The 24,986-nt window shown below is 40.2% G+C and overlaps 1 protein-coding gene across 1 annotated transcript; it reads left to right on the top strand.

Annotated features, from left to right (window-relative positions):
• Nucleotides 1–1,157: 1,157 nt before the first annotated feature.
• Nucleotides 1,158–23,463, top strand: si:ch211-1i11.3 (mitogen-activated protein kinase kinase kinase 5). Its single transcript, XM_061050141.1, has 28 exons — nucleotides 1,158–1,541; nucleotides 1,629–1,768; nucleotides 2,853–3,040; nucleotides 3,229–3,397; nucleotides 4,093–4,199; nucleotides 4,359–4,529; nucleotides 4,764–4,876; nucleotides 6,131–6,290; nucleotides 6,515–6,665; nucleotides 7,187–7,291; nucleotides 7,597–7,646; nucleotides 8,178–8,273; nucleotides 10,032–10,116; nucleotides 10,490–10,623; nucleotides 11,905–12,032; nucleotides 16,194–16,330; nucleotides 16,452–16,557; nucleotides 16,672–16,829; nucleotides 17,512–17,713; nucleotides 18,076–18,244; nucleotides 18,495–18,660; nucleotides 19,846–20,031; nucleotides 20,144–20,249; nucleotides 20,494–20,734; nucleotides 20,972–21,084; nucleotides 22,429–22,526; nucleotides 22,638–22,714; nucleotides 22,887–23,463. The coding sequence occupies exons 1-28, from the start codon at nucleotides 1,214–1,216 to the stop codon at nucleotides 22,981–22,983; spliced, it is 3,981 nt and encodes a 1,326-aa protein (XP_060906124.1). The 5' UTR covers nucleotides 1,158–1,213; the 3' UTR covers nucleotides 22,984–23,463.
• Nucleotides 23,464–24,986: the final 1,523 nt, after the last annotated feature.

Here is a 24,986-nt window from a genome sequence, read left to right on the forward strand (position 1 = left end):
ACATCAGGGTCGATCACGATGTTTGAAATAACTATTGAGCTTTTCCCGATGCTGATGTCTGTTCATGACTTCTTTCAGTGTAAGACTCCCACAATGCCACCACTTTCTCTCATGTTTGACAATGAAAACAAGTCTGTTTGTTCAACAGGTGTCTTCCTCTGCCCAATAAAAAGACTTTAATCTAAATCAGTAGTTCGGTGTACTAGATGACAGCTTTAAATTGATTTGGCACTACAGATAAACATCGGTTTATACCACATTATTTCCTCGTTGTGCCGATGTCGGTCAACAGGGCCAATATCGGCCGATGATGAACCCAGCATCAGTCCATCGCTAATAAAAAACTGTTTTTGACGATGAGACAAATATGGTGGCCTTGAAGGTCGACTGCACAAATATTTTGTTACTGCAAAGACAAATTATTTTTCCAGTAAGTTAAATGTTTTTGATGTTTCATGAAATACTCTTACCTTTTTGTAGATGTATTTGCATTTTATTAAATATTTTGTGCATTTAGTGAAATGTTTTGAGCTTCTTGTAAAATGTTTTTTTTTTTAATCATGAAATAAGTGTGCAGTCCTTCAGGGCCACCGTACGAAAAAAAAAAACAAAAAAAAAAAAACAAGATACATAAACTTTGAGAAAGTTAGGAAACAGATACAGTATGCATGTCTATATCACCCATTCAAAACTTTATCTCAGACTCAGGGTCCAGATAAGACAACACCGAGAATACAAAGCACAGTATACAAACACGCAACATTATGCCATGCACTTTATAAAATCACTTTAATGATAAGATCTAAATGTAACATTGCACGGTTGAAATGTCCAATTTAAATTGGGAGGCATACAGGGATCAAAATCTACAGAAGCATACTCAAACTATACAAAATGTAACCGGTTTCTAAGTATCTCGTGTTTAAGCTGTACAGTTTCCCTCAGCAGAGGTCATGCGAGAGTCGCGGCTGTGTGGTGTTCAGTTTCAGTCTGTAAATGTCAGCGGGCGGAGCGGAGGAGGGGAGGAGGAGGGGAGGAGAGGAGGGCGGGTCGAGTGTCGATGAGTACCGGGAATGTTAGTGGATATTCGCTATGAAAGGAGGCGGCGACACACCTGGGGAATTACACGAACGAGCAACCCTGCAGTGTCATTTTTAATGGAGGTAGTCCCGAGGAAGAATCGCATGCATTAAGTTCCAGCAGATCATAGACAATGTACACCTCGGAACGCAGGCGAATGAGCCTGCGCGAGCTGAAGAGGAGAGACCCGGTTTGGGTGTCTGCTGGAAGTTTGTGGCAGGACTCTCTGGCCATAGAGCTGAACGGCAGTAAACAGATCGTCTCTCCGCGGAGTCGGACCAGGGCGCTCTCCGTGGCATACATTGTGAACGAGGACGCATCCGTGCCGCAAACTGAGGAGAACTTATCCCTGAAATGCTTAAAGGAAGCCTGCGCGGACGCACACGCCGTCTTCAAAACCATTCCATTTGAGAGGATCTCACTGGGCGCGACTGACATCCTGGATAGTTTCTACAACGCAGGCAAGTGCAGGCACGCGGGCTCTAGTGGTAATCAGTGAATTACGCAAACTCACCCTCTGTTTTGAACCCCCCCACCCCTCCCCACAGATGTTGCAGTGGTGGAGATGAGCGACTTCTTCTGCCAGCCTTCCCTTTTCTATCACCTCGGAGTGAGAGAAAGTTTCAGCATGACTAATAACATCATACTGTACTGTTACAAGAAAGATAGTGATCTACAGGCTGTCAAGGTAAACAAAGCAACCCAGAGCCTGGTTACTGTACCAGACAACATGTATGTTTCTGCTTTAAGTGCACCAAGATGAATCGATTGTGAACATATCTGATGACGTCTTCAGATCAGTTCATCATTACAGCTTTATAAACTAGTTTGTGAGAAATGGAGTGGTTGAATCTTTGCATCAGAGTATGCAGGAGTCATTGTTTTCTGTGAGCGAAGGGAGTTATATGAGGTCAAGATGAATGTTGGCCCCTATTACTAAAATAGGAGTAAAGACGGTCTTCTTGTTTTGTAAAACAACAACATGAGATGGAAGGGATACGAGTTAGATGCTTTGACTGCATCTAACTCGTATATATATATTCATCTTTGATGATTTACTGATTATGTTCATGAACATCAAATGAACTTAAAGCTAAATACCAGAATCCCAACGCAAATGTCTGGTTTTGTTGGACTAACAATAGGGAGTTGTTTTTGTTTTAAGTAATTGTTTCATGATCCATATTATAGAATTTATGTGAATTTATGTATTTTTAATATAACAGACTTCATTAAATTCTGGTTTACACTCTGTTATTGAGAGACATGCTTGTCAAACGCATGGTCCTGAATCACACACATGCACAAACAGGACCTGTGGACATGCATTAGTGGAAAGATGTAAGAGTGGGACTGCTACACAGGGAGCTGGCAGAGCTGTTGAGGGTTCAGTGCCTTGCTCAAGGGCTCCTGGGTAATACTTGAGAAGTGACCTAGAACCTCTCCAGCCACCAGACCAACTTGCATACCTTGGTCTGCACGGGGACTTGGAACCGGTCACCCTCGGGTTCCCAACACAAGATTTTTTGTAGCCTATGGAAATTGAGAAAAACAGTCTACCTTCCATAACAAGTGTAAAATGCAAAATAAATGAGGAACAAACATACTGTATAACTTGAGATAAGAAAAGGAAATAGGAGGTGACTAAAGTTTTGGTATCGCCTAATTAATATACTGTTTCCACTCAGTCTGTTTTCAAATTAAGATGCCTAAAATCAAGTGAGACCATGGTGGTTCATTTGTTGTTTGATGCTTGTATTTTCTGCCCTCAGGAGCAGTGTGGGTGCTACACGTTGATCCCGTACGTAGTGTCCCCGCAGGGCAAAGTGTTTGCTTCTGATGCTGCGATGATGACTGGTATCAAAGACTTGATGCAGCCCAGTTTCCAGCTGGAGCCCCTGCTGACCCCGCTGGTGGAGAGACTGGTTCATCTGCTCAACAATGTTCATGTTCACACCAGGTCAGACCCAAACTGCAGCGCCCTGCTCAGCGGCACGTGCTTTGCCAAAAACATTATCATCTCAGGTTACACACGCGTTTGCTTGTGTCGTAACTCATTCATGTTAGACTTCACTCAGCTTTTTTTTTTTGTTTATTGACGATCATAAAAGTGTGAGAATATTATGACTCCTCTGCTCTTCCTGCCAGTGAGTATTTCCGGGAGTCGATCAGGCATGAGATCCGTAAGGCACGGGAGAGGTTCAGCGGGCAGGCCTTGAGCGAGGAGCTGAGCCGGATACAGAAGCGGCTGGACAGTGTGGAGCTGCTCACTCCTGATATAGTCATGAACCTGATGCTGTCCTACAGGGACATCCAGGTGTGTGTTTATGTGTGCATGTGATGAAATGCTTACTTGTGCAGTATTGTGAAAAATAATTAAAAGGGATTCAGTGAATGTGAAGTCTGGGCTATATGAAAAAATACAAATAAAGGCTGTCAATGATTCCAGTAATTGGTGAATCAACTGAACATAAACATACGTACATTTAGCTGACACACTTGCACCCTGCAAGAGTTTATGATGAGCCAAACCAGATTAAAATGGCATGTAAGTTTGTGTAGACACTTTAAGAAGCAACAGTTAAAGGTGCACTGTGCAGATTTGGTAGTGAAATTTGAAAGTTTGAGAACGGGAACAATTCTGTGCTATATTTTCAACTTAATACACAAACTTTATTTAAAGGAAAAAATGGGTCCCTGGAACACGGTTTGGAGCTTTATAGCTACCAGGAGAGTTACAGTTTCTCTCTTGCGGGCCCCCCACCACAACTTCTCGCACAGCATTTTATCTTCAAACCGTGTTCCAGGGACCAAATTGTCCTCTGAGGACAGTTTGTGAATAGAGTTATGAACATATACCACATAATGTGTGGTACACATTTCTCTACTAAAACTCCACAGTGCACCATTAAGGCCCAAATGGTAATCAGATATGAATTCTGCAATAACACAGTAAATGTTATTTAGATGAAACATCTGTAAATTCAGTCCCACATTGCCCTCCTCCAACAGGACTACGATTCCATTATCACGCTGGTGGAGACCCTGAACAACCTGCCCATGTGTCTGGCAGCAGGACATCAGAATATTAAGTTTCATTATATATTTGCTCTGAACAGGTAAACAAAAGGATCCTACTAGTTTCACATTCTGCTTTACATATCATCCTCTTATCTCTCTGGCTTCATCTTGGTCTCTAGTTTTTTCCATTTTAAGTTTTGTTTATGACCATTTACTAACCAGCCCGTTACTGCTGACTCTTCCTTTCCACACATCAGGAGGAATCATCCTGGAGATCGTGCTAAAGCTTTGAAGGCCATTCTTCCTATCGTGGAGTCGGGGGAGAAGGTGGCGTCGGATGTCTTCTGCCTGTGTGGACGCATCTACAAAGACATGTTCATGAGCTCTGGGTTCACTGACGTGTCCAGCAGAGACCAGGCTTGCTATTGGTACAACCGCTATGTGGCTGTGTTTGCTGTCTTGTTGCACTGACTCGTCCGCATGCAGTGGACATGTTTGTCTTTTTCACTTGTACAACACTTTGGCACTATAGACTTCAATATTTTTTTAAAAATTGTAGCTGCTTGTACTTGTTTGTTGTTTATGTTGAAATATTATTAACCACGCTACTTTCTCTCGTGTTGTTGTTTAACACATCAGTGCTGCCTTTTGTTCTCCACCAGGTACGGAAAAGCGTTCGAGACAGAGCCGACTCTTCACTCAGGCATCAACAACGTGGTCCTCCTGATGGCAGCTGGACATGAATTTGAAACTTCCATTGAGCTGCGCAAAATCGGTGATTAATGCTTTCAGATATTATGCATCATAAAGTTTCTACTTCTAATGCTTCACACTTGAAGTTGAAGCGGTATTAACCTTAGGTATTCCATTATGCAACCAATATCTTGATTTTGAGAGGCCAGAATTTAGCTTGTATCAAAGTTTTTATATTTTTAAGATTATTTTGGGGGGAATAAGTGCGCCACACAGCGTCTAGATCAGGTGTTGAACCTGTGACCAGTGCAAAGAGGACCTCTGTACATGGGGGGCCTGCTTTACCGGCTGAGCTAAACCAGTACCCCATATCAAATGTTTTTAAAGGTCACATATTGTCCTCCTTTTCAACAAGTTTAAATAAGTCTCGGAGCTCCCCCAATCATGTCTGTGAAGTTTCTTGCTGAAAATCCTCTCTGATCCTGTGTTGATCATGCTTCTATAAACCCCTCTATTTCAGCCCTGTTCAGAACAGACTGTTTCTGTGTCTGTAGCTTTAAATGCAAATGAGCTGTGTTTGACCACGCCCCTCTCTGGAAGGGCTTGTGTTGCTTTAACTTTCTTGCACCATGCCCAATTCTTTGTGGTGAGAAGGCAGACTCAGAGGGCAGAACAAACACCTAGCTGTGGGAGTGTCACCCACCTGGGTGAGGGGTTACTCCCCTTTGTGATGTCATGAACGGAAAATCTCCAAACGGCCTGTTTGAGCACACATTTTCTAAAATGTGGAGCAGGTGAAAGACGGAGCGGATCGACTTTTCTCATAATTGGGGGGTTTGCAAACAGACTAGGGACACATATTAGTTTTAGAAAAAAATGCTAAGTGTATTTTGCATAATATATGACATTTAAGATTTACTGTGACATTCAGAAAAAATGATATCATTCGATAATTAAATGTAAACTTTCCTCATAAGGTGGCTGAAAATGAATGAATGTTTCACTGATAATTTCATGAAGTTCAGTTTTAAATGCAAACCAGTGTATGTAGGAGATTATATAATATTCCTAAGAGCTGGTTATTTAATAAGATTCAATGCAGTGTTACATGCCCATTGCCTTGTTTTGTGTTAGCAATGCACTTAAGATGTAGATAATTTGCGTAAACTGCTACATTGTTCCTGCTCCGGTCCAAAACCTTAGAAAATGCATGAGCATGTAGTTGTTCACAGGGCTGTCATTGTTGTCGTTTTACATATTAGATTATCAGGTGAGACATAAATACGTGATTTTGTCGATGAGTTTTTGTGCTCTGTGTTATCATGTCGGTGTTTAGGTGTGACTCTGAGCACCCTGCTTGGTAGAAAGGGCAGTTTAGAGAAGATGAAGGACTACTGGGACGTCGGCTTCTACGTCGGAGCCAACATCCTCGCTAACGAACACAGAAAAGTCATCGAGGGCTCCGACAAACTCTACAGACTCAACACTCCAATCTGGTGAGGCTTAAACAGCGGCTCTTGATTAGTAGTAATCATGCAGATCAGGCGGGGTTAATCAGCATCATCAAGCTTCATTTTGAAGAGCATGTTAGCTTAATTTGATGGGTTTGATTAAAAAATCAGAAACCCCTGTGGATGCAAAAGCTTTTTGAGTGATTCTGATCTTACTTACATATTTAACTGTTCTGGATTAATGAGTTAAGCGTGATTTTTTTTTTCAGGTATGTGGCATCACTTATGGAGACTTTCATCCTGTACCGTCAATTTGCCAAGCCGCCCGAGGTGAAGTCTCCCAAACAGGACACTGTGGACTTCTGGATGGAGCTGCTTTTGCAGACCTGCAAACCTTCTGTCTCCACAGATCGCTGCCCAGTAAGACTGACCAAACAAAAAACTTATCACAGTCGCTGTGACAAAACACAGAAAAGTCAGGTCAAAGATAGCTCAATAGGACCTGTTCTGTCACTTTCGATTTGAAGGTTGACACAAACAATAAGAATGAGCCCTGCAGCCCACAGCTGTGTTGTTGCACTGCAATCAGATAGTTTGGTTGCTCTTCTTGTATTCCTCTGGGTCACACATGAATCATTTCCAGAATCCTCAGGTTTCCACATATGAACCGTGACTGAAGCCATGACTATAGTCCTAGGTGATGCAAGCTGATAGGAAAGGTCATAAAATTTCAACTTACTGTATGTGTTTATGACGGGTGGATCGATTTCCTCTGTCCAACAGACAAACAGTGAACATGACATTTGATGACATCATTAATTCCAGCTTCAGGGATTTAGTCAGGAAATAATGACAAAGTAACACAGTTTGAATTGCTCATTAGAAATAAAAGAAACATGTGGCTATTGTAAGATATAAATGTAATAATTACTGAATTCCAGGTGCTTATTCTGGAGCCTAGTAAAGTCCTCCAACCAGCTATTGTGTGTGTGAGCGAGGAGGACGAAAGCCGAACTGTCCAGTTGAAACACATCACACCTTTAAAGGTATGTAGACCCTTTGTCCCCCACCCCCATCCTATCCTTAGATCTGAGGTGCATGCTTCTAAGAAGTTGCATAATAACAGGAAGAACCAACATCTCTCCACTGGTTTACGCTCCAGTGAATGTTTAATCCAACAGAGTGTGGGTGTGTTCTTCGTCACTGTGTCCTACTTCATACGCCAGGGGCCAGGAATGTTGACTTTTTTTTTTTCTCTCTTTTTCATGTGAGCATACGTGTAAATAAAAGCTGCTCCATCATGTCAGACAGTCTTTATCCTGCTGTTTAACGTCATCCTTGATTTCCACAGAAAGGCTTACACCAGTGGACTTTCCCAGCCTGTGCAATTCGAGGAGTGAGGTAAAGCGTGTGCTAACATCTCTCAAATATCTGCTCTGTCAGTGCTGGGTGTGGTCAAACCTGCAGTGAAGCCCGGGGACCCAAAACATACTGGTTGTCTGGGAAAACTTGGCTGTCAGTCAGACGTTTAGTTTTTAGGCTTTGCTTCATTGTTGTTTGTTCATCTGAAGCTACTGATCAGTCTGGACTTTACCCCCGTTGTCTTGTCTGCACTTTGGCAGATTTTTGCAATCACCCAAAAGAGTCGCTTACTCATTTAAAATAACAGTAAACAAACAACTTCATCAGATTGCACTGTCTGCAGATAGAGGAGAGGCATCTTTTTCTTTGGTGTTTGTTCGCTCTTAATCAGCATTTACTGAATAGTCTCCCCCCCCCCCCTCCATTTGGGTACTTAAACCTTTTGTAGTTTAATCATTAGTGGTTGATTTAATACTTTTAAAATTCCTTTACGAATTTTAAACTCAAATAAGTGAGGCCTTTTCACTGTTTTAAGAGTTAAATCTTGATGTCCTTATTTTCCCTTCTAAGTGCTTCAAAGAATGACGAGCGAAGCTGCTTCCTGTATGTCCACTACAATTCAGATGACTTCCAGCTCTGCTTCCCCTCTGAGCTTCACTGTAAAGGGTGAGTGACTAACAAGTTGGCAAAGACACAGCAGGGTTGGACAGGGTATGTATTTGTGTGAGTGTGTGAGGTAGTGCTAACTGTAGCGCTTACTGACCAAACTGACGTGCAGGGTGAATTAGAACAGACCATTATTACAGCGTGCGGGAACAAAGTCAGACGAGCTTTGCAGAGTCTAGCCGGTGGCTTGGAGAAATAGGTGTGATGTATTTCGACTGAATGGGTCATGATGTCCTCATTGCCTTTCTAGGAAAATCCCCAAGGGCAGATGTCAGGCGACCTAAATCACAGAACAATGTCTATTTGCTTCTGATCTCTAGTTTCTACCACAGCCCAAATCAAAACTATTTCTGTCACCACTGCTGCCACCTTCACTTAATGGATACAAATTATTATTTTTTAATGTTACTTCAAATGGTTTTCCAGACAATATGTCCCAGCTTTTCAGAACAGGCGGTGCTAAAATCATTAAAGTAAAATAAACACTTTTTGCATGACTACATAATACCTCGAGGAAGTGGGCATGTACTGTTTGAAATGTACTTTGATGTAATTCAGGTCAACTAAACCCTTCAGGCATCTCTATGGAGATGTTGTTGTAAACAAAAGATATGTTTTGAACTCACTGTTTCTCAAAGATACACTCTTTTTGTTGATCTTAAAGGTCTCGTAAAAAGTTATTTTTCTTCCTGATCAAACATTTTCAAAGCATTATGAACATCTATTCTTTTTCTGCATTTGCATTTTTAAGCAACATTTAACAAAAACAGAGAAAACCTTAACCCCAAAAAAAAAACCTCAATGATGGTGTGCCGGTAGCCTAAAATCTGACATGTGGATCCTTTCATACATGTCATTCCCCACTCTCCCTCTCTCTCTCTCTCCTCCTGATTTGCTGATTCTATCCACTGTCCTATCTCTGTAATAAAGACATAAAGAGCCCAAAAATAAAAAACAAACTTTGTGCCCGAACAAAATAGAAAAGTAAGTGTGTAACAATCTGTGCAGGTTGGATTTGTGAACTCAAGCCAAGCACAAACTTAATTCTGTTTATGGAATAGTACAAATTAAACATTTTAAATAGGTATAGCGAAGAGGATAGGTTTAAGTAGTTTGTTAAATATAATGTTTTCTATGCATTTCATTTTCTCTACTGCCGACCTTGGGTGGATATTTGTGTTGAAAAGCAAATAAGGGCTAGGTCAAATAAGTCTAATTCTCATGAAAGCAATATTGACATTGTTCCCTTTTTTCTAGATCCTTGTTTGTGTTGTACTTACTCTCTGATGTACGTCGCTTTGAATAAAAGCGTCTGCTAAGTGAATTGTAGAATTGTAGAATTGTAGTAGGGACTAAGTCATTAGAAGTGTTCTTCTACTTCTATTAGGACTACCAGCTTTTTTAAAATTATTATTAATTTGTATTTTATTTTACAGGGACAGTGCATCATAAACATTTCTGTAAATATGCCAGAGTTAACCAAAAGGCAAATTTTCATCCGTTGTCCCCCGGCCAAATTTGATAAAAGGCTACTTAAAAAAAAATCAAACCTTGCTAAAAGGTAAAAGAGCGACTTGTTGATTATGTTTGTCAAAGTGGATATATACTCCAAATGTTGTTTTGGTTTTAATTAAGTGAAATATTGCTCATAACTTTCTGAGGGGACATCTGATGGTGCTGTGAGTCTCTGAAACATTAAAATAGCCACATGCTTCACCATTTACATCATCGTCTTGTCCCTCTGTTTCCTCTCCCTAGTTTCTGCGAGCTGGTAAACTCTCTGCTGCAGCAGGCTGAAGTCCATGATCAGAACCTGGACCACGGGAGTGGGGGGATACTTGAGGTCAGTCGAAGTCTTCCATTCCTCTGACATAGAGTCTGCTCTCTATTTTAGGTCTTACTTACCAAAACAGCCAACATATCTAGAGAAATCAAAAAGAATGTGAAATATATTCTACTTAACTTGACATGATGTGTAGTATATGTTTGTGTAGATAAACTCATTCATATTAAATCTGATAACATTGTCAGATTTCTTGACTTGTGTTTCATGTAAAAAAAAAAAAAAAAAAAAAAAGTCCATGAATGATGCATCAGTTCTCGCTCTATGAAATATTTTGTGGCTGCTTGTGAAATTCCTCCGAACTGCCCTAACGTTTCCACTTTCAGTCATCACTTTCTGACTCATGCTGTCCTGCTTTTCTCTCTCTCTGCAGTACATCTATGAGACCAATGGCAATAGAGACAAGGTGGTTCTGGGTAAAGGGACATACGGTGTGGTGTACGCAGGGAGAGACGTGAGCAACCAAGTACGCATCGCCATCAAGGAAATCCCTGAGAAGGACAGCACGTACGACAAACCCAGCACTCGCACAGTTTTTTCACTCTTGCTTGGGAGACACAGAGCTGCTCTCTGTTTCTCACAAAATGTTCTTTTTCCATGATATCCTTAACGGGAAAGGATTTGGCAGGGATGCTACTCAGTGGCATGTTATGGATCCCGAGTGCTTTTTAGGAAACTCAGAGGGGATTTCGGAGTGTTTAGACTTCTCCTGTTTTGTTTTTTACTCTCAGTATAATCTGCTCAAAGCTTTGGCTTGTAACAGCAGAGTGACGTAGAAACAAAAAGGATTCCATCGAAGGCAATGTGATATTTTGAAATGCCTTTTAAGTGTTTACCCGAAGTCACTCTTCTGGTTGTTTATAATGTGTCCAATTGGTAGTTGTTGACATAGTGCTGATCTGGATGTAACACATTCAAATACAGACGATCCTGTTAAAGTGAGACTTGGAGAAGGAGAAGAAAATCCACTGAAATGTGGGCATCAGCTATTTTAATACTATAATGAAAAGTTAAAGCTTTAAGCTCCCTTCAATGAGAAAAATACTGGATAAAAAACACATTGCTATCTGTGCGAATCAGACAGAAAATCAGGTTTATGTAGCACAGCCACTGGAATTCAGCGTTGCATCTCCGATCATTTTTCATGCTCTTTCTGAACAATAACACACCAGTTTATTTGGAATTGGGGACAAACAGATGCTTGTCACGCAATAACTGCACATGTTAGTAGGGCTCGACCGATATGGGATTTTTGGGGCCGATACCGATATCTATATTAGGAAGCAAAAAAATCTGATATAGATAAATTGGCCGATATCTTTTGTAGATCTATGTTTGATCTTTAGATATATAGATATACATATTTGTTGCGTTTATCTCTTTAATGCAGTTATCAAACCCTTAAGGAAAAGATATACAGAAAAACATAGACAAGATGGTCACTCAACTGTAAAGTAACAGCGCATGTACATCCATCACCACTTGACACTCTGGAGAGTGATGATGCTTGTTGTAATCCATATTGCACATACTGCTGGTTAAAGAGAACTGCTTGTTTAATACAACAAAACTCAAATGAAATGCTTTTTGACCGGGGAATAAATCTAGTAACATCTGGAATATTTGCAATAAAATGAGCCGATACCGATAGTCACTTGATATGCTAATATCGGCCGATATTATCGGCTGGCTGATTAATCGGTCGGGCTCTACATTTTATAGATACTGGAGTGTTGTATTGTTGACCAAAACCTCATACTCACACTTGTATTTGTCATTCCCTCCCAGGTACTCGCAGCCCCTCCATGAGGAGATCGCTCTGCACAAGAGGCTCAAACACAGAAACATTGTGCAGTACCTGGGCTCTGTCAGTCAGGATGGTTTCATCAAGATCTTCATGGAGGAAGTACCTGGAGGTAGGAATCCTGAAACTTGACTTCAGAAGAGCAGTGCAGTGTTACCTCGCATTAGAATTGAAATCGCGGAGGGAGAGTGAGCGAGTGAGATAGAGAGAGAGAAGCCGGATGATCCATGTTTGTGCAGAGTCACTGTGATTGGCTAGTTACATGCAAGCTAACCTTGATTGTTTGATTCAGACCGGATAATGAAAGAAAAACTAAATCCAAAGAAGTGGGTGGTCATAGACACAGATCAGGTCCACATTTATTCAAGGAAAAAGTGACATGCAATGGTCAAAATTAGTTATTTTTAATGAAAATTCTATTGAAATAATGTTTCCTAATGTAGCTTTAAAACAACTGAACTCAATGCATTTCATCATTTCATCTCAGTCTGTTTTTTTTAATTACTGATACTTTTTCAATATTTTAGACAGAGATCATCACTCTTTCTCCTGTGTTGCACTCAAACTCTACAAACTGGATTTATAAACTTTAAGTAAACTAAAAAGACTGTGCATGAGGAACTTGAAAAAGAAACCAGTCTGGTTTCCCTTAAAAAGCTAACATAAGGAAGCCTTGCCCCTGATTTGAAGGCCTGCATTTCCTTAGTTACTGTGTGTCTTTGTTTACAGGGGAATCCTGTAATAAGTATACAGGAAGTCAGCATCTGTCTTGTATTTCGATTTGTAAGTGTGTGTGTGCGTGTGTGTGTGATTGTGTAACATCAACTGGAAGTCAGAGTTAAGAAAGCGGATGGTTCCAGAGACATCAGAGGTCAGACACTGGTTCTAACCTCAAACAACGTCATGTCCGGTCGCAGTGAGTGAGAGCGTGGAACGCCGAGGCCGCTGAATCCTCAAACAATTATAACATGTAACCCAGAATTCAAAGATCCAAAATCATCTACTTTCCAGTAGTTGATGTTAAACACTATCTAAAAAAGTGGGAGAGGAGCTGGAGAAAATCTGATGCCTAAAAAAGAAAAAGAAAAAAAGAAAAAATGTAAGAACAAACTGGATGATGTGGAGCTGGCTCTATCGGATGTACACAATAGGATGGCTGAAGTGGAGAATGAGTGTACAACTCTCCGCAAAGAAAACAAAGAATTAAGAGAAAAAACTGAAAAGCTGGAGATGTACAGCCGCAGATTCAACATCAGAGTGTTAGGCCTTGACAAAGACGTGGAAAAGGGACATCCTACCGAATTCATGCAGTCTTTCTTCAATGAAGTATTAAAAGAAAAAAATCTTCTTGCCAACCCGATGTGGGAATTGCGCACAGAGTGGGGCCTCCCACAAAATCTGGTTCCAGACCGATGATCGTCCGAATGCAAAGGCACATGGCGAAAGACGCTATTTTACAAATAGCAAAGAAGGAGAGGGTGCTGAATTTCAGGGATGAAGATAAATATTTTCCTGGATTTGACAGCGGAGGTATCCAAAAAAAGAGCGCAGTTCAAGGATCTCAGTATGAAGTTACATCAGGCAGGAATAAAACACGGTCTGATTCACCCAGCAACACTAATCATAACACTTAACGGAGAAACAAAATATTTCCAGGATCATAAAACTGCAGAAAAGTACCTTAATCAATCAATTACACAGACGTTGTCGGTCAGTTCATGAAAGGTGATGGCAGTGTGAGGAAGGGACAAGTAATGATGGTAAGTTAATCATTAATATTAAAACGACTGCAGGTGGATTTTTTATTTTTACCAGAATTGGACTGAATTAAAAACTCTATGGACATGTAAACATGTGTTTCTGAACAACATGAGGTACTGTTAAATATAACAGACATTTAACATTTTTTCTGGACTAATGGAGACAATTCTTTGTAGGAAATACGTTTTTCTGTTTATATCATACCCAACGGATTAACCCAATGTCAGGAAATGTGGAAAAGAAATGAGTAATATGATTTGATAAAGCATTGGGCCTTTTTAGTTTGGTACACAGATTAAGAATGCAATAATCTATTGAGATGGAAAATAAATGTAATAAGAACCCAGTGCAAATAAAGAGTATTAATAGCAAAATATTTTGTCAGTCTGAGTTACTGTGTTAAAAAATAGAATAATTTAAAGAAAAAGAGGAGATCAGCCTACCTAGGAGTGCAACTTTGACATCCAGAGTGGCAAACATTATTTTTTGTGTGTTTTTGAGTGTCTGTATGTGTGTGTGGTCAAATGTAGTTCTCTATTTTGATTTGTGTTGCTCCGATTTTGAATTTATCAGTATGAATCCAAGTATTAATCTTTGGTGTGATACTTACATTACCTAAGAAAGCTCTAAAAATAGCCCATATAAATATCTGTAGTTTAAGGAATAAATTAAATGATTTGACAAATGTACTTTTACTAAACAACATACACATATTGGCAGTCTCTGAAACCCATTTAGATTCTACATTTGAAGACAGATCCCTAATGATACATGGATATAACATTTATAGAAATGACAGGAATGTATATGGAGGAGGGGTTGCCATCTATATTCAGAGTCATATACCTGTAAAAGTGATGCCAGATTTCATGTTTTCTGATATTAAAGTAATATGGCTACAAGTTGCTTTGAAACATTTGAGGCCTATTATGATTGGATGTTGTTACAGACCTCCTAGTGCTAATAGTGGGTATTTAGATCAAATCTGTGATATGTTGGACTATGCTAGTAGTACAAATCATGAAATTTACTTCATGGGTGATCTGAATATAGATTGGAACTCCTCCTTCTGTCCAATGAAGATGAAACTAATGAGTGCATCTTGCACCTGTGGATTATCACAGGTCATTGATAAACCAACAAGAATATGCATAAAAGGAGATGGCACTCGATCAGTTTCCTGTATAGACCACATCTTTGTTAATAGACCAGAATTCTGCTCAAACGCCACATCTGTACCGATCGGCTTTAGTGACCATAATCTTGTTGCTATTGTGAGGAAAACTAAAGTTCCTAAAGCGGGTCCAAAAATCATAATGAAAAGATCCTTCAGGAGGTTTATGCAGTCCTGTTATGTAGATGATGTAAAAAAGGCTACCTGGTCAGAAGTATTCTTACAAGAGGATCCAGAGAAAGCATTCCAGGTTTTTGATCAAACTTTGATGACAATTGTTGATTATCATGCACCGATCAAAAAGTTCACAGTTCAAAATGTTAGTGCCCCGTGGTTAGATGAAGAATTAAAAGACCTAATGAAGCAAAGGGATCAAGCCAAACTAACAGCAGTTTCATCTCATTTTAAGTCGGATTGGCAAATATACTGTAAACTTAGGAATTTTGTCACAAAATCAAATAAGAAGAAAAATAAGTTGTTTTATGAAATAAAATTAAAGAAATAAAAAATGATAAAAAACAATTATGGAATACCTTGAATTATATATTAAGAGGAAATACTAAATCAACCCCAGCTTATTTAGAAAGTGAAGGTGATTTTTTAACTAAACCAAAAGACATAGCAAATCATTTAAATGATTATTTCATAACCAAGATAGACAAACTTAAAAATACAGCACAGCTACAGAAGACTGATCTATCAAACTAATTAATAAATAAGATAATGGAAAGTAAAACATGCAGCTTTGAATTTAAGAATATCAGTGTTGCTAAAGTGAAATTACTTCTTATGAATTGTAAAACTAAAGCACCAGGGGTTGACTATCTTGACAGCAAGCTGCTAAAACCTGTAGCTTCAATAATTGCTCCTATGGTTGCACACATTATAAACAAGTGTTTTAATGAAAATGTATGTTTGCAATCATGGAAAATGTCAAAAATTGTCCCAATACCTAAAGATAAAAGAAAGCCGTTCTCTGGTTCCAATAGTCAACCAATAAGTTTATTACCAATTCTAGGTAAGATAATGGAAAGAATAGTCTAAAATGTATTGTCACAATATAAACTGCGGACCCCAGGAAGAATAGCTTCTCGCTATGCTGAAGCTAATGGGGATCCAAATAAAACAAACAAAACAAACACTGACGTTATTGTCAAGGAAATGTCTTCATATATGTGAACTTAAGCAAGCCATGTATTGGTCTGATATTAAAAATAAAGTAGATGTTTTTACTCCTTACTTTCTTCTGTTTTTCTGGGCCTGAAAGAAACACCGTGTCACGGCAGCACTCTTCTGAAAACTCCATCGACTTGTGTTATTTCTCATTCCTTCATGTAGGAAGTTTGTCATCTCTCCTGCGCTCCAAATGGGGTCCTCTGAAAGACAACGAAGCCACCATCATCTTCTACACCAAACAGATCCTCGAGGGGCTCAAGTACCTTCATGACAATCAGATCGTCCACAGAGACATTAAGGTGAAGAAAGCGGCCTTTAACTCGGTGGTAGAACTTACAGGAGAATATGTTTTATATTGTCTAGAAAAATTCAGTGTAAGCTTTATTGAATTATTAAACTAAATCTCTGTGTCTGCTGCAGGGTGATAATGTATTGATCAACACCTATAGTGGAGTGTTAAAGATCTCGGACTTTGGAACCTCCAAACGTTTAGCAGGAATCAACCCATGCACCGAGACATTTGCTGGTAAGATTTGTGTTCAAAAGGAAAATAATAACTCATACTGTGATCCCCATTTACAGACGTAACTACAACATGTGTGTTCATTTAAATCATGTATATGATGTTGTTATTCATTAGGGACTCTCCAGTACATGGCCCCGGAGATCATAGACCAGGGGCCTCGGGGTTATGGAAAGCCGGCTGATATCTGGTCCCTTGGGTGCACTATCATAGAGATGGCAACAGGCAAAACACCCTTCCATGAGCTGGGAAGTCCTCAGGCAGCGATGTTTAAGGTAAATATGGGGAAGTTGTATTTAATGTGGATGTTAAAGGTCACATATTATCGTAATTTTTAAACACGTTTAAATAAGTCTCAGAGCTCCCTAAAACATGTCTGTTTAGTTTCTTGTTCTAAATCCACTCTGGTTCTGTATTTTATCATGCCTATAAACCCCTCTATTATAGTCCTGCTCAGAACAGGCTGTTTCTGTGTCTGTAGCTTTAAATGTAAATGAGCTGTGTCTGACCACGCCCCTCTCTGGATGGGCTTGGTCAAACACAGCTCAAAAACATTAGAATGTGATCAACTAGTGGAAGCATGCTTATCATTGGTGATGTAAGTTTTAGCTAAGAGCACTATTGAGTCTGAAGTTGTGACCCCGGAATAATCGATAGCTCTTTGAGATATGAGTCATCCCCTTGTTGTGACTTGCGAGCATCTGAGTCATCAAGACCTTTTTTCTGATAACTAAGTTAGCTGTGCAGGAGGAAACCTTTCTGTGCATTTATAATCAAACACTGTATTGACTAAATTAGGATTGAATGTACTTCATGGGGGTTTGTTTGGGCTGCTTTGATCTATTCAAAAACCTAGTCTAATATTAAAGCCGTTTAAATGATCATATACGTTTCCTTTTCATTGTAAATGTAATAAACGTCCAACTCGGTCAGTAACCTTTAAGCAATTCCATCAAGGTGGGGATGTTCAAGATCCACCCAAAGGTTCCAGAGTGCATGTCGGACAAGGCGAAGGTCTTCCTCATGAACTGTTTTGAGCCGAACCCTGATGACAGAGCCACAGCTGAAGCGCTGCTGAACGACACCTTCCTCAGGTCGTCTCCCAAGAAGAAGGTGAAGGCTCAGCAGGAATCAGACACCAAAGACTACCTTTCTTCAGGTGAAGATTCAGCACACATTTACAATTTAATGTTCCTCCTCGTATTATGTTCCTTATATATGTTTTTCATCAGATGGTTTATCTAAAATTCGTCCTTTTCTGTTTCCAAAATCTTGTCTGGGGGCGCTGATGGCCTAGAGGTTATGTTGAGCCCCATGTATGGAGGCTCTAAGTCTCCAAGCGGGTGGCCCAGGTTCGAGTCCGGCCTGTGGCTCCTTCCCAGTATTTCATTCCCCGCTCTCTCATCCAGATTTTCTGCTTTATCCACTAAATCCAATCCAATAAATGAATAAATCAGTCAAAATCGTATTTGAAAGTTCAAACATGACTTATCTGACTTTAATCTCTCTCGGTGTTTACAGCTGACTATCAACGCAGCCTGTCTGTACCTATCTCCATCCTTGTGGAGGACACTGATTCGTATTCTGGTTCAATCGACCTGTCCTGCTCTCTGGACTTCAGGAGGCCCCATTCTGCCCTCTTAGCGACTGAATTCTCAGAGAGCCCTCCGAGCACCAGCAGCTTCCTTTCGTGAGTGTGATTATTGCTCAACAAGCGAAGAAAGTTAGAGGATATCTGCACGCAGCTGTAATGTACAGGATTTTGCGTCAGTGGCCAAACCACACTGAGGTTTCCTGTGTAGGCAAAAAGATTACACACATTATGGCACATTATGCCACTCTATGGAAAGTCTACTTTTAAGCGTGTATTGCTAAGAGAAATCTGAAATCACAAATGAATGAATGACATAATATATCTTCATTTGTGTCCAATGCACCAGGATACCAGAGGACTCTCCATTTGAAATGTGCAGTCCTGCCTCAACAGAGGAGAGTGTCGGTCTTTTCATGCTGAGAAAGGACAGTGAGAGGAGAGCCACACTGCACCGAGTCCTCTCTGACTACATCAGCCTGGTCGTCTTTAACATACAGGACAGTGTGCCTCAGGTGGGTGAAGAAGTAAAGTCACAGAAACACAGGAAAAAACAATGTGAAGCAAGCTGCAATCTTTGTCCCCCGGTTAGACTTTAAATTCATGTTACAACAATTGATAACAGTGAACAAAATTGATCAATTTGGTTCAGACTACAAGTTCTTCTTGGCATTTCTTTGAATCTGATTGGTTGATTTGTGATTAAACATTAAAGATCCTGTTTGTCAGTACAATTTAAAAGTTTGTTATCTGTAGATGATATAAAGAGCCTTTTTTTTTTTTTTACCAGTATGTGACTCCCTTCTTTAACTTGATAATCACAAAATGTTCAGACATGGGGCGCAGGTGGGCTAGTGGTTAGTGCGCACACCCCATGTACAAAGGCTGTAGTCTTCCAAGCACGTGGCCCTCAGGTTCGAATCCCCAACCCCTCTGGCTCCTTTCCTGCATGTCATTCTTCACTCTCTCTCTTTCTGTCCCTACATTTCTGACTCTATCCACAAAAAAAAAGAGAAACATGTAAGAACTGCAGTCAAGCAGTTGCATGTCAGCCTTCAGTGAGTGATAATTAATATTAAAGATAGTTTGGAAGACGATGATCTTGAGCCTCAGGGCACTTTGAATGTGTTCTGTCTTGTGCATGACAGCTTTTCACCTTTTTCGCTTTTTTGTCAAACATGTGTGATATAATATTGTATGCTAATTTCCTTTTATCATTGTTTTAATGTTTTCATACTGATTAAAAGGTATGAATCTGCAAAAATTCCTTTGTTAAAAGAATCATCCATAAGACAGGGCTAAGCAGTTTAAAATACATTTCCAAAACTGTCTTAATACTGAACATTTTTAATTTGTCTATTCCTCATAACCTTAAAAAAAAAACTTCCTATCCACAATAATCATTTCAGATATCCACAACATCATTCTTCCTGGGAGAAATTACATTAGCTTCATCATTTATGTGAACTTGGCTTTGGATTACTAGTCAAAATAAATATTCCAAATAAAACATTCCACATATCCATAATTTGATTTTCAGTATCCAAAAGTTATTGTGACAAATAGAAATGAGAATCAGAATTCTGACTACAAATAATTTAATTGCAGACATAAAAAGTGTACTCAAGAGAAGCTAAAGAGAATTTCCACATTAAGAACAGTATATTTTTTTGTGCTTAATTCTTCTGATCTCTTAAAAGCATGGAGAGGGATCACCGCTGACCGCAGAGTACATCACTGAGCTCATTGAATGCTTGAGAGACAACATCCGCTCCCCGGACAGGAAGCAGCTGACCAGCAGCCTTTTAGACCTTCGAGCTACACTGGTCACTGCTGCAGTGCCAATGAGCAGCCTGCAGGTGGTGCTGTTCGGCTTCCAGGATGCAGTAAGTTTCTTCAGAGCCAACTGACAGATTTTCCTGGAGATTACATAGCTGTCACATAGACACCTTGTGAGATTTTTGGATGGAAGTGTAAAACATTGTGCTCTGTATTCAGGTGAAGAAGGTGTTGAAGCAGCAGATGGTGAAACCTCACTGGATGTTTGCTCTGGACAATCTTCTGAGGCAGGCAGTCCAGGACGCCCTCACTGTGCTCCTACCAGGTACAGCTTCATTCAGTTCGGGTTCATCGCTAGAGTTACAAGCAGACATTAGAAGACAAGTGAAGTTAGAGTTAGAGGAGTGAGATTAATATTTTCCTCTCATTTTGTATCCTTTGTGTACATTTCTCCATGTATTCATGAGCCTGTTTGTTTACTTTCTGTTAGTCTTATTATTTATTTCTTCATTGTTTACACTTAATCCATACTCCCTCCTCTCCCCCCTCTACTCCCATCTGCCCCTCAGAGCTTAAAATCCAGCTTCAGTCCTCATTCGAGGTCGAGGACCTCACTTCTGAGGAGCAGTCTGTAGACCCAGACACTCCTGTAGCTCTTTTCCCTGACCAGCTGGTGGCGCCAGCAGACTCCCAGACGACAATGTCCGTAAATGGGTTTCTCCCTTCAGACAGACCAATCTCCCCAACAGACCTCAACTACAACTGTCCCCTCAGTGAGAAACTGAGAGACCTGCGACTAGAGACCAGACGGTACACTTTTTCATGAATGTTTCATGTTGTGCCCCAAAATATTTTTGATGTTATTAAATAAAGACTTGGGAATTTAGTGATAAACAAGGGCAACAGCATTAAGAGGTTTAAAATGTAAATGAAATATTATCACTGCCTTGCAGCTCTGGCCTCTCTATTAGGCAGTAAACACACTGATTCATTAGAATTTTTGAGTTGCTGCTTTCTGCTGAGTAATGAAGGCCTTTTGTGCTGCAGACTGCTGAATCAGCTGAACGAGAAGGAGAGGGAGTACCAGGAGCTACTGAAGAACTCTGTGCAGAGGAGACAGGAACAGATAGATACACTGAGGAAAGATATCGTAGCTGAAGGTGATTTTTGTTACATCCATGCAAAACACTGAAGCATAGGACAGTGGATTTTAGTGCCAGAGATGGTTTATGTAAAAGGCTTTTTGGAGCTTTTATGCTGAATTAAGATATTTTACAAACCGTAGTTTTTGACAAATTGTTATAGAAAAAGTAGCTTCTAACTGAATACAATACTCACATATCAGATATATTGTAAATGGGTTATGCGCTGAGATGAAGTTTAAAAATCATGTGTTCTGTCCATGTTAGCCAAATTTCATTTGAAGGCTGTAACAGTCAGAAAAGGCAAAAGCCAACATAAGTCTGTCTCTTTGTTTTAATGGCCACATGTTAGTAATTGTGGATTTAGCATAACCAACCATTCCACTGTGGCTCAGCAAGGGAACTTTGTCCACTGAAACCCAAATATGGATATACAGTATCTACAATTTTTAGAATACACCCATCCAATAACTCACATCTAGAATTAAGAATATGTTGGTTTTTTTTACGGGGGGGAGCCGTTAGCCTGGTTAGTACGCACGTCCCATGTACGGAGGCTGAAGTCCTCCAAGCAGGGGGCCCAGGGTTTGAATCCGACCTGTGGTTCCTTTCCTGCATGTCTTTCCTCACTCGCTTTCTCCCCAATATCGTACTCTATCCACTGCCCTTGCTCTAAATAAAGGCCCAAAAATAAACTTGAAAAATAAATAAATAGGTGATGTATAAAGTATTTATTGCACAGTTTCGTCATACAGTCTTTTTTTTCTTTGACTTTTGTCCATCAAAAACGTTCCCATCCTTTACTCCTATTAGGTTAAAACAATCACTAAGGGATATTTGCCATCTGGACTGCCTAAAATAGATCAGTTATATTGTGGTTATTATTATAAATTAACAAAAAAAACACAGGTAATAGTCCTATTTTGTGTAGATAATAGTCTTATTTTGTGTTTCTAAAGTCATTTACCAATTATTCGAGTAATAAGCAAACATTTAAGATTTGGTAAGAGCTCAGTCTGCCGTCTGATGATAACCACACAAGCTGCAGCATGACTCGTGTTGCATTAAGGGACCCAGCCCTCTTTTGGATCATCAGTAAACTAAAGTTGTTACTCATTGCTGTTTCTTAACACTTGTGCCAGTCGATCCCCGCCACGCCTCAGCTCCAGGCGCAGGATTTCTGCCTGACTGGTTTGTGTCTGAGGCGGAAAACCATCGACTCATCAGCTGTAATGTGCTTAAACTTGACTTGTAGGTTTGGAAAATTATTATACTGTTTGCCTGCGGTAACAAGATAACACCACTAGATACGGTACAAGTGCACCAGATGGCCTAAATGTTTGCTGTCTCTGTACTTTATAGATGGAGAAAAGGCTCAACAGAAAAGCTCTAATCCAGAAGTGAAGGCTTTGGTGCGCTGGCTCAAGTCTGTCCCTGTAGATCAAGACACTATCAACACGGTAAACTCAACCAAACTTCTGCCATTCTTTCTCTGTTTTTCTCCCTCGAGGCTGGTTGATATTACTCATACATGCGCTAGTAATCCACCTCTTTGTGATCCTCTTCTCTAGTTGCTCTTTCACGGGTTCACCTTGGACTGTCTCCTCCTCATCGACTCCAGGGATGACTTGATGTACTGTGGAATAAGGTGAGCCGCCATGACGCATCACCCTCACATCGTCAGTCCACGCAGAAACATAGGAAGGGATTGGTGGTGTAGAAAAGATGCAGGCTACCTCGTTTTGTGTTCCATGAAAAAAAAAAAAAGAGCCTCAGTTGAGTTTGGGATAGTAACTGTTTTTGAATCTGTTATGTTTCAGAGGGGGCATGCTGTGTCGAGTCTGGGCGGCCATCACTGATCGCAGGAAGAAACACCTCAGCACACACGATGAGGACAGCGAGGACACTACGCTTTAATGGCTGCCGATGTTGCGCATCAAAGAACAGATTTATTGACAGGCTGGTCCTGTGTCATCTGGCGGAAGTGAGGCAAACATAACTGAATTTGATAGAAAGCAGATTTTATTTTTTTACCTTCTTGACCTGGCAATGTATTTTTCTGCATGCAAAGTAGGAAGAGTGTGATTTAAAGCTACGTCTTACCAGCATTTCTTTGTTGATTTTCTCAGGGCTTTTTTTTATAAAGGTGGGGCTATGAATATGTCTTCATAAAAAAAACTGCCTAGTAAAGTAGCGATTTGCCTGCAAACAAACCATTTTTAAAGGTGCCTTGTGATGATGCTTGAATGTGTTTTAACAAAAACTTAGCAGGATCTAAGTGACTAAGAGTTAACTATTTAAGATGAACGTCCCTTCAGCCTGGAGGAGGGAAAAATAAATGTTTAACTTTATATCAAAAACTCTTTCAGATAATAAACAGGAACTCTAAATCTCTCAGACTGGCTTGTTGTGTGTGTGTGTGTGTGTGTGTGTGTGTGTGTGTGTGTGTGTGTGTGTGTGTGTGTGTGTGTGTGTGTGTGTGTGTGTGTGTGTGTGTGTGTGTGTGTGTGTGTGTGTGTGTGTGTGTGTGTGTGTGTGTGTGTGTGTGTGTGTGTGTGTGTGTGTGTGTGTGTGTTTTGTTATGGAGTGACGTAAGCTGGAAGAAGTGATGAAGCAGTAGGCAGTTTTAAAATTCCACACATGTTCCCTCTCCTGTTTTGACTATGTTGACATCTCCTTAGAAACAGTGACATAAGTGGGCTTTGTGTGTGTGTGTGTGTGTGTGTGTGTGTGTGTGTGTGTGTGTTTTTGTGTAGCATTACATCTGTCAGGGTCCACTGTGTGAGTCTGGGTGAGGTTTTTCTGATTAATTTTGTCGAGTCATCCGTCTTTGAGGTACGAGATAAGTGTTAACACTCGCATTCAGGATTTAAACTTAAGAAGTTTGGCGTTAGAATATGTCGAGTGGAAATAAAAGAGGATTGAAAGGTCGTGATCAGAACATCAGGGGATAGAGCGGTTGGTGCATATTTTTTTTTTTACATGTCTATAAAGACTTTCCAGTGTGTCGTGAATGCCTGGTGATCTCAGCGGTCTATCTGAGATCAGAGGATGCACATTATTTTGAAAAGCTCATCTGAGGCTCGTTAAACGCCATAACATATCACCGCCAGCGTCTTTCAGTGTTCAGGGATATGACTTCATTGTGACTTCATTTGGCTTCGGGTTTGGTGAATCATAAATATAAAAGTAAAAGTCTCCTTACTTTTGCCTTTAACGACTTCATAACTTGACATCATAATCATAATTTAAAGGGAGAATGTGCGACTTTTATATCCAGTAGATGTCGCCTTTGAGCACCAGCGTGAAACCAAAACAACCTGCTGTTTTGGCCACACCTCCGTCATGCTAAGGCATCCGCTCTCCTTCAGCGACACACCTCAAACCCCCCTGCTCTTGCGTTGGCATGAAGGAGTCAAGCACACGCGGTGGACAGAATTGTCCTCGGCTCGAGCTGCAACTGTCTGTGGCCTGCATCGTTGCGTTAGCCGGCTTAAGCTAGCACATGTTAGTTAGCTCGTAGCTCCACATTGCATGTGCATTTACATGGAATTACCGTCATCTAGAAACGCTTACGTGACGTTAAAAAAAAAGCATTGAGTATGTTATTCTTCCATTCTTTAATTCCGTCCATGTAAACACGATGTAACCACGGCTCTGACAACAACACAGCAAGCTAGACTCACGCTTCTCACTCACTGTAGACAGAGAGGTATTTTACATTGGATATACTTGATTTCTGCTACATGCATGTGTAAATGTTGCACATTCTTCCTTTAAATGAACGAGGTGATGCTTCCTGTGCAGTTTACTGATATACTACAGGCCCATTTATTTAAATAATAAATATTCCAAGAGCTTGGTAGGGGTCAAAGAAGAATTCAATGAACAAACAACATTGAAACCCCCTGTGTAAAAAT

This window comes from Labrus mixtus, chromosome 11, assembly GCF_963584025.1.
Source record: "Labrus mixtus chromosome 11, fLabMix1.1, whole genome shotgun sequence".
NCBI lineage: Eukaryota > Metazoa > Chordata > Actinopteri > Labriformes > Labridae > Labrus > Labrus mixtus.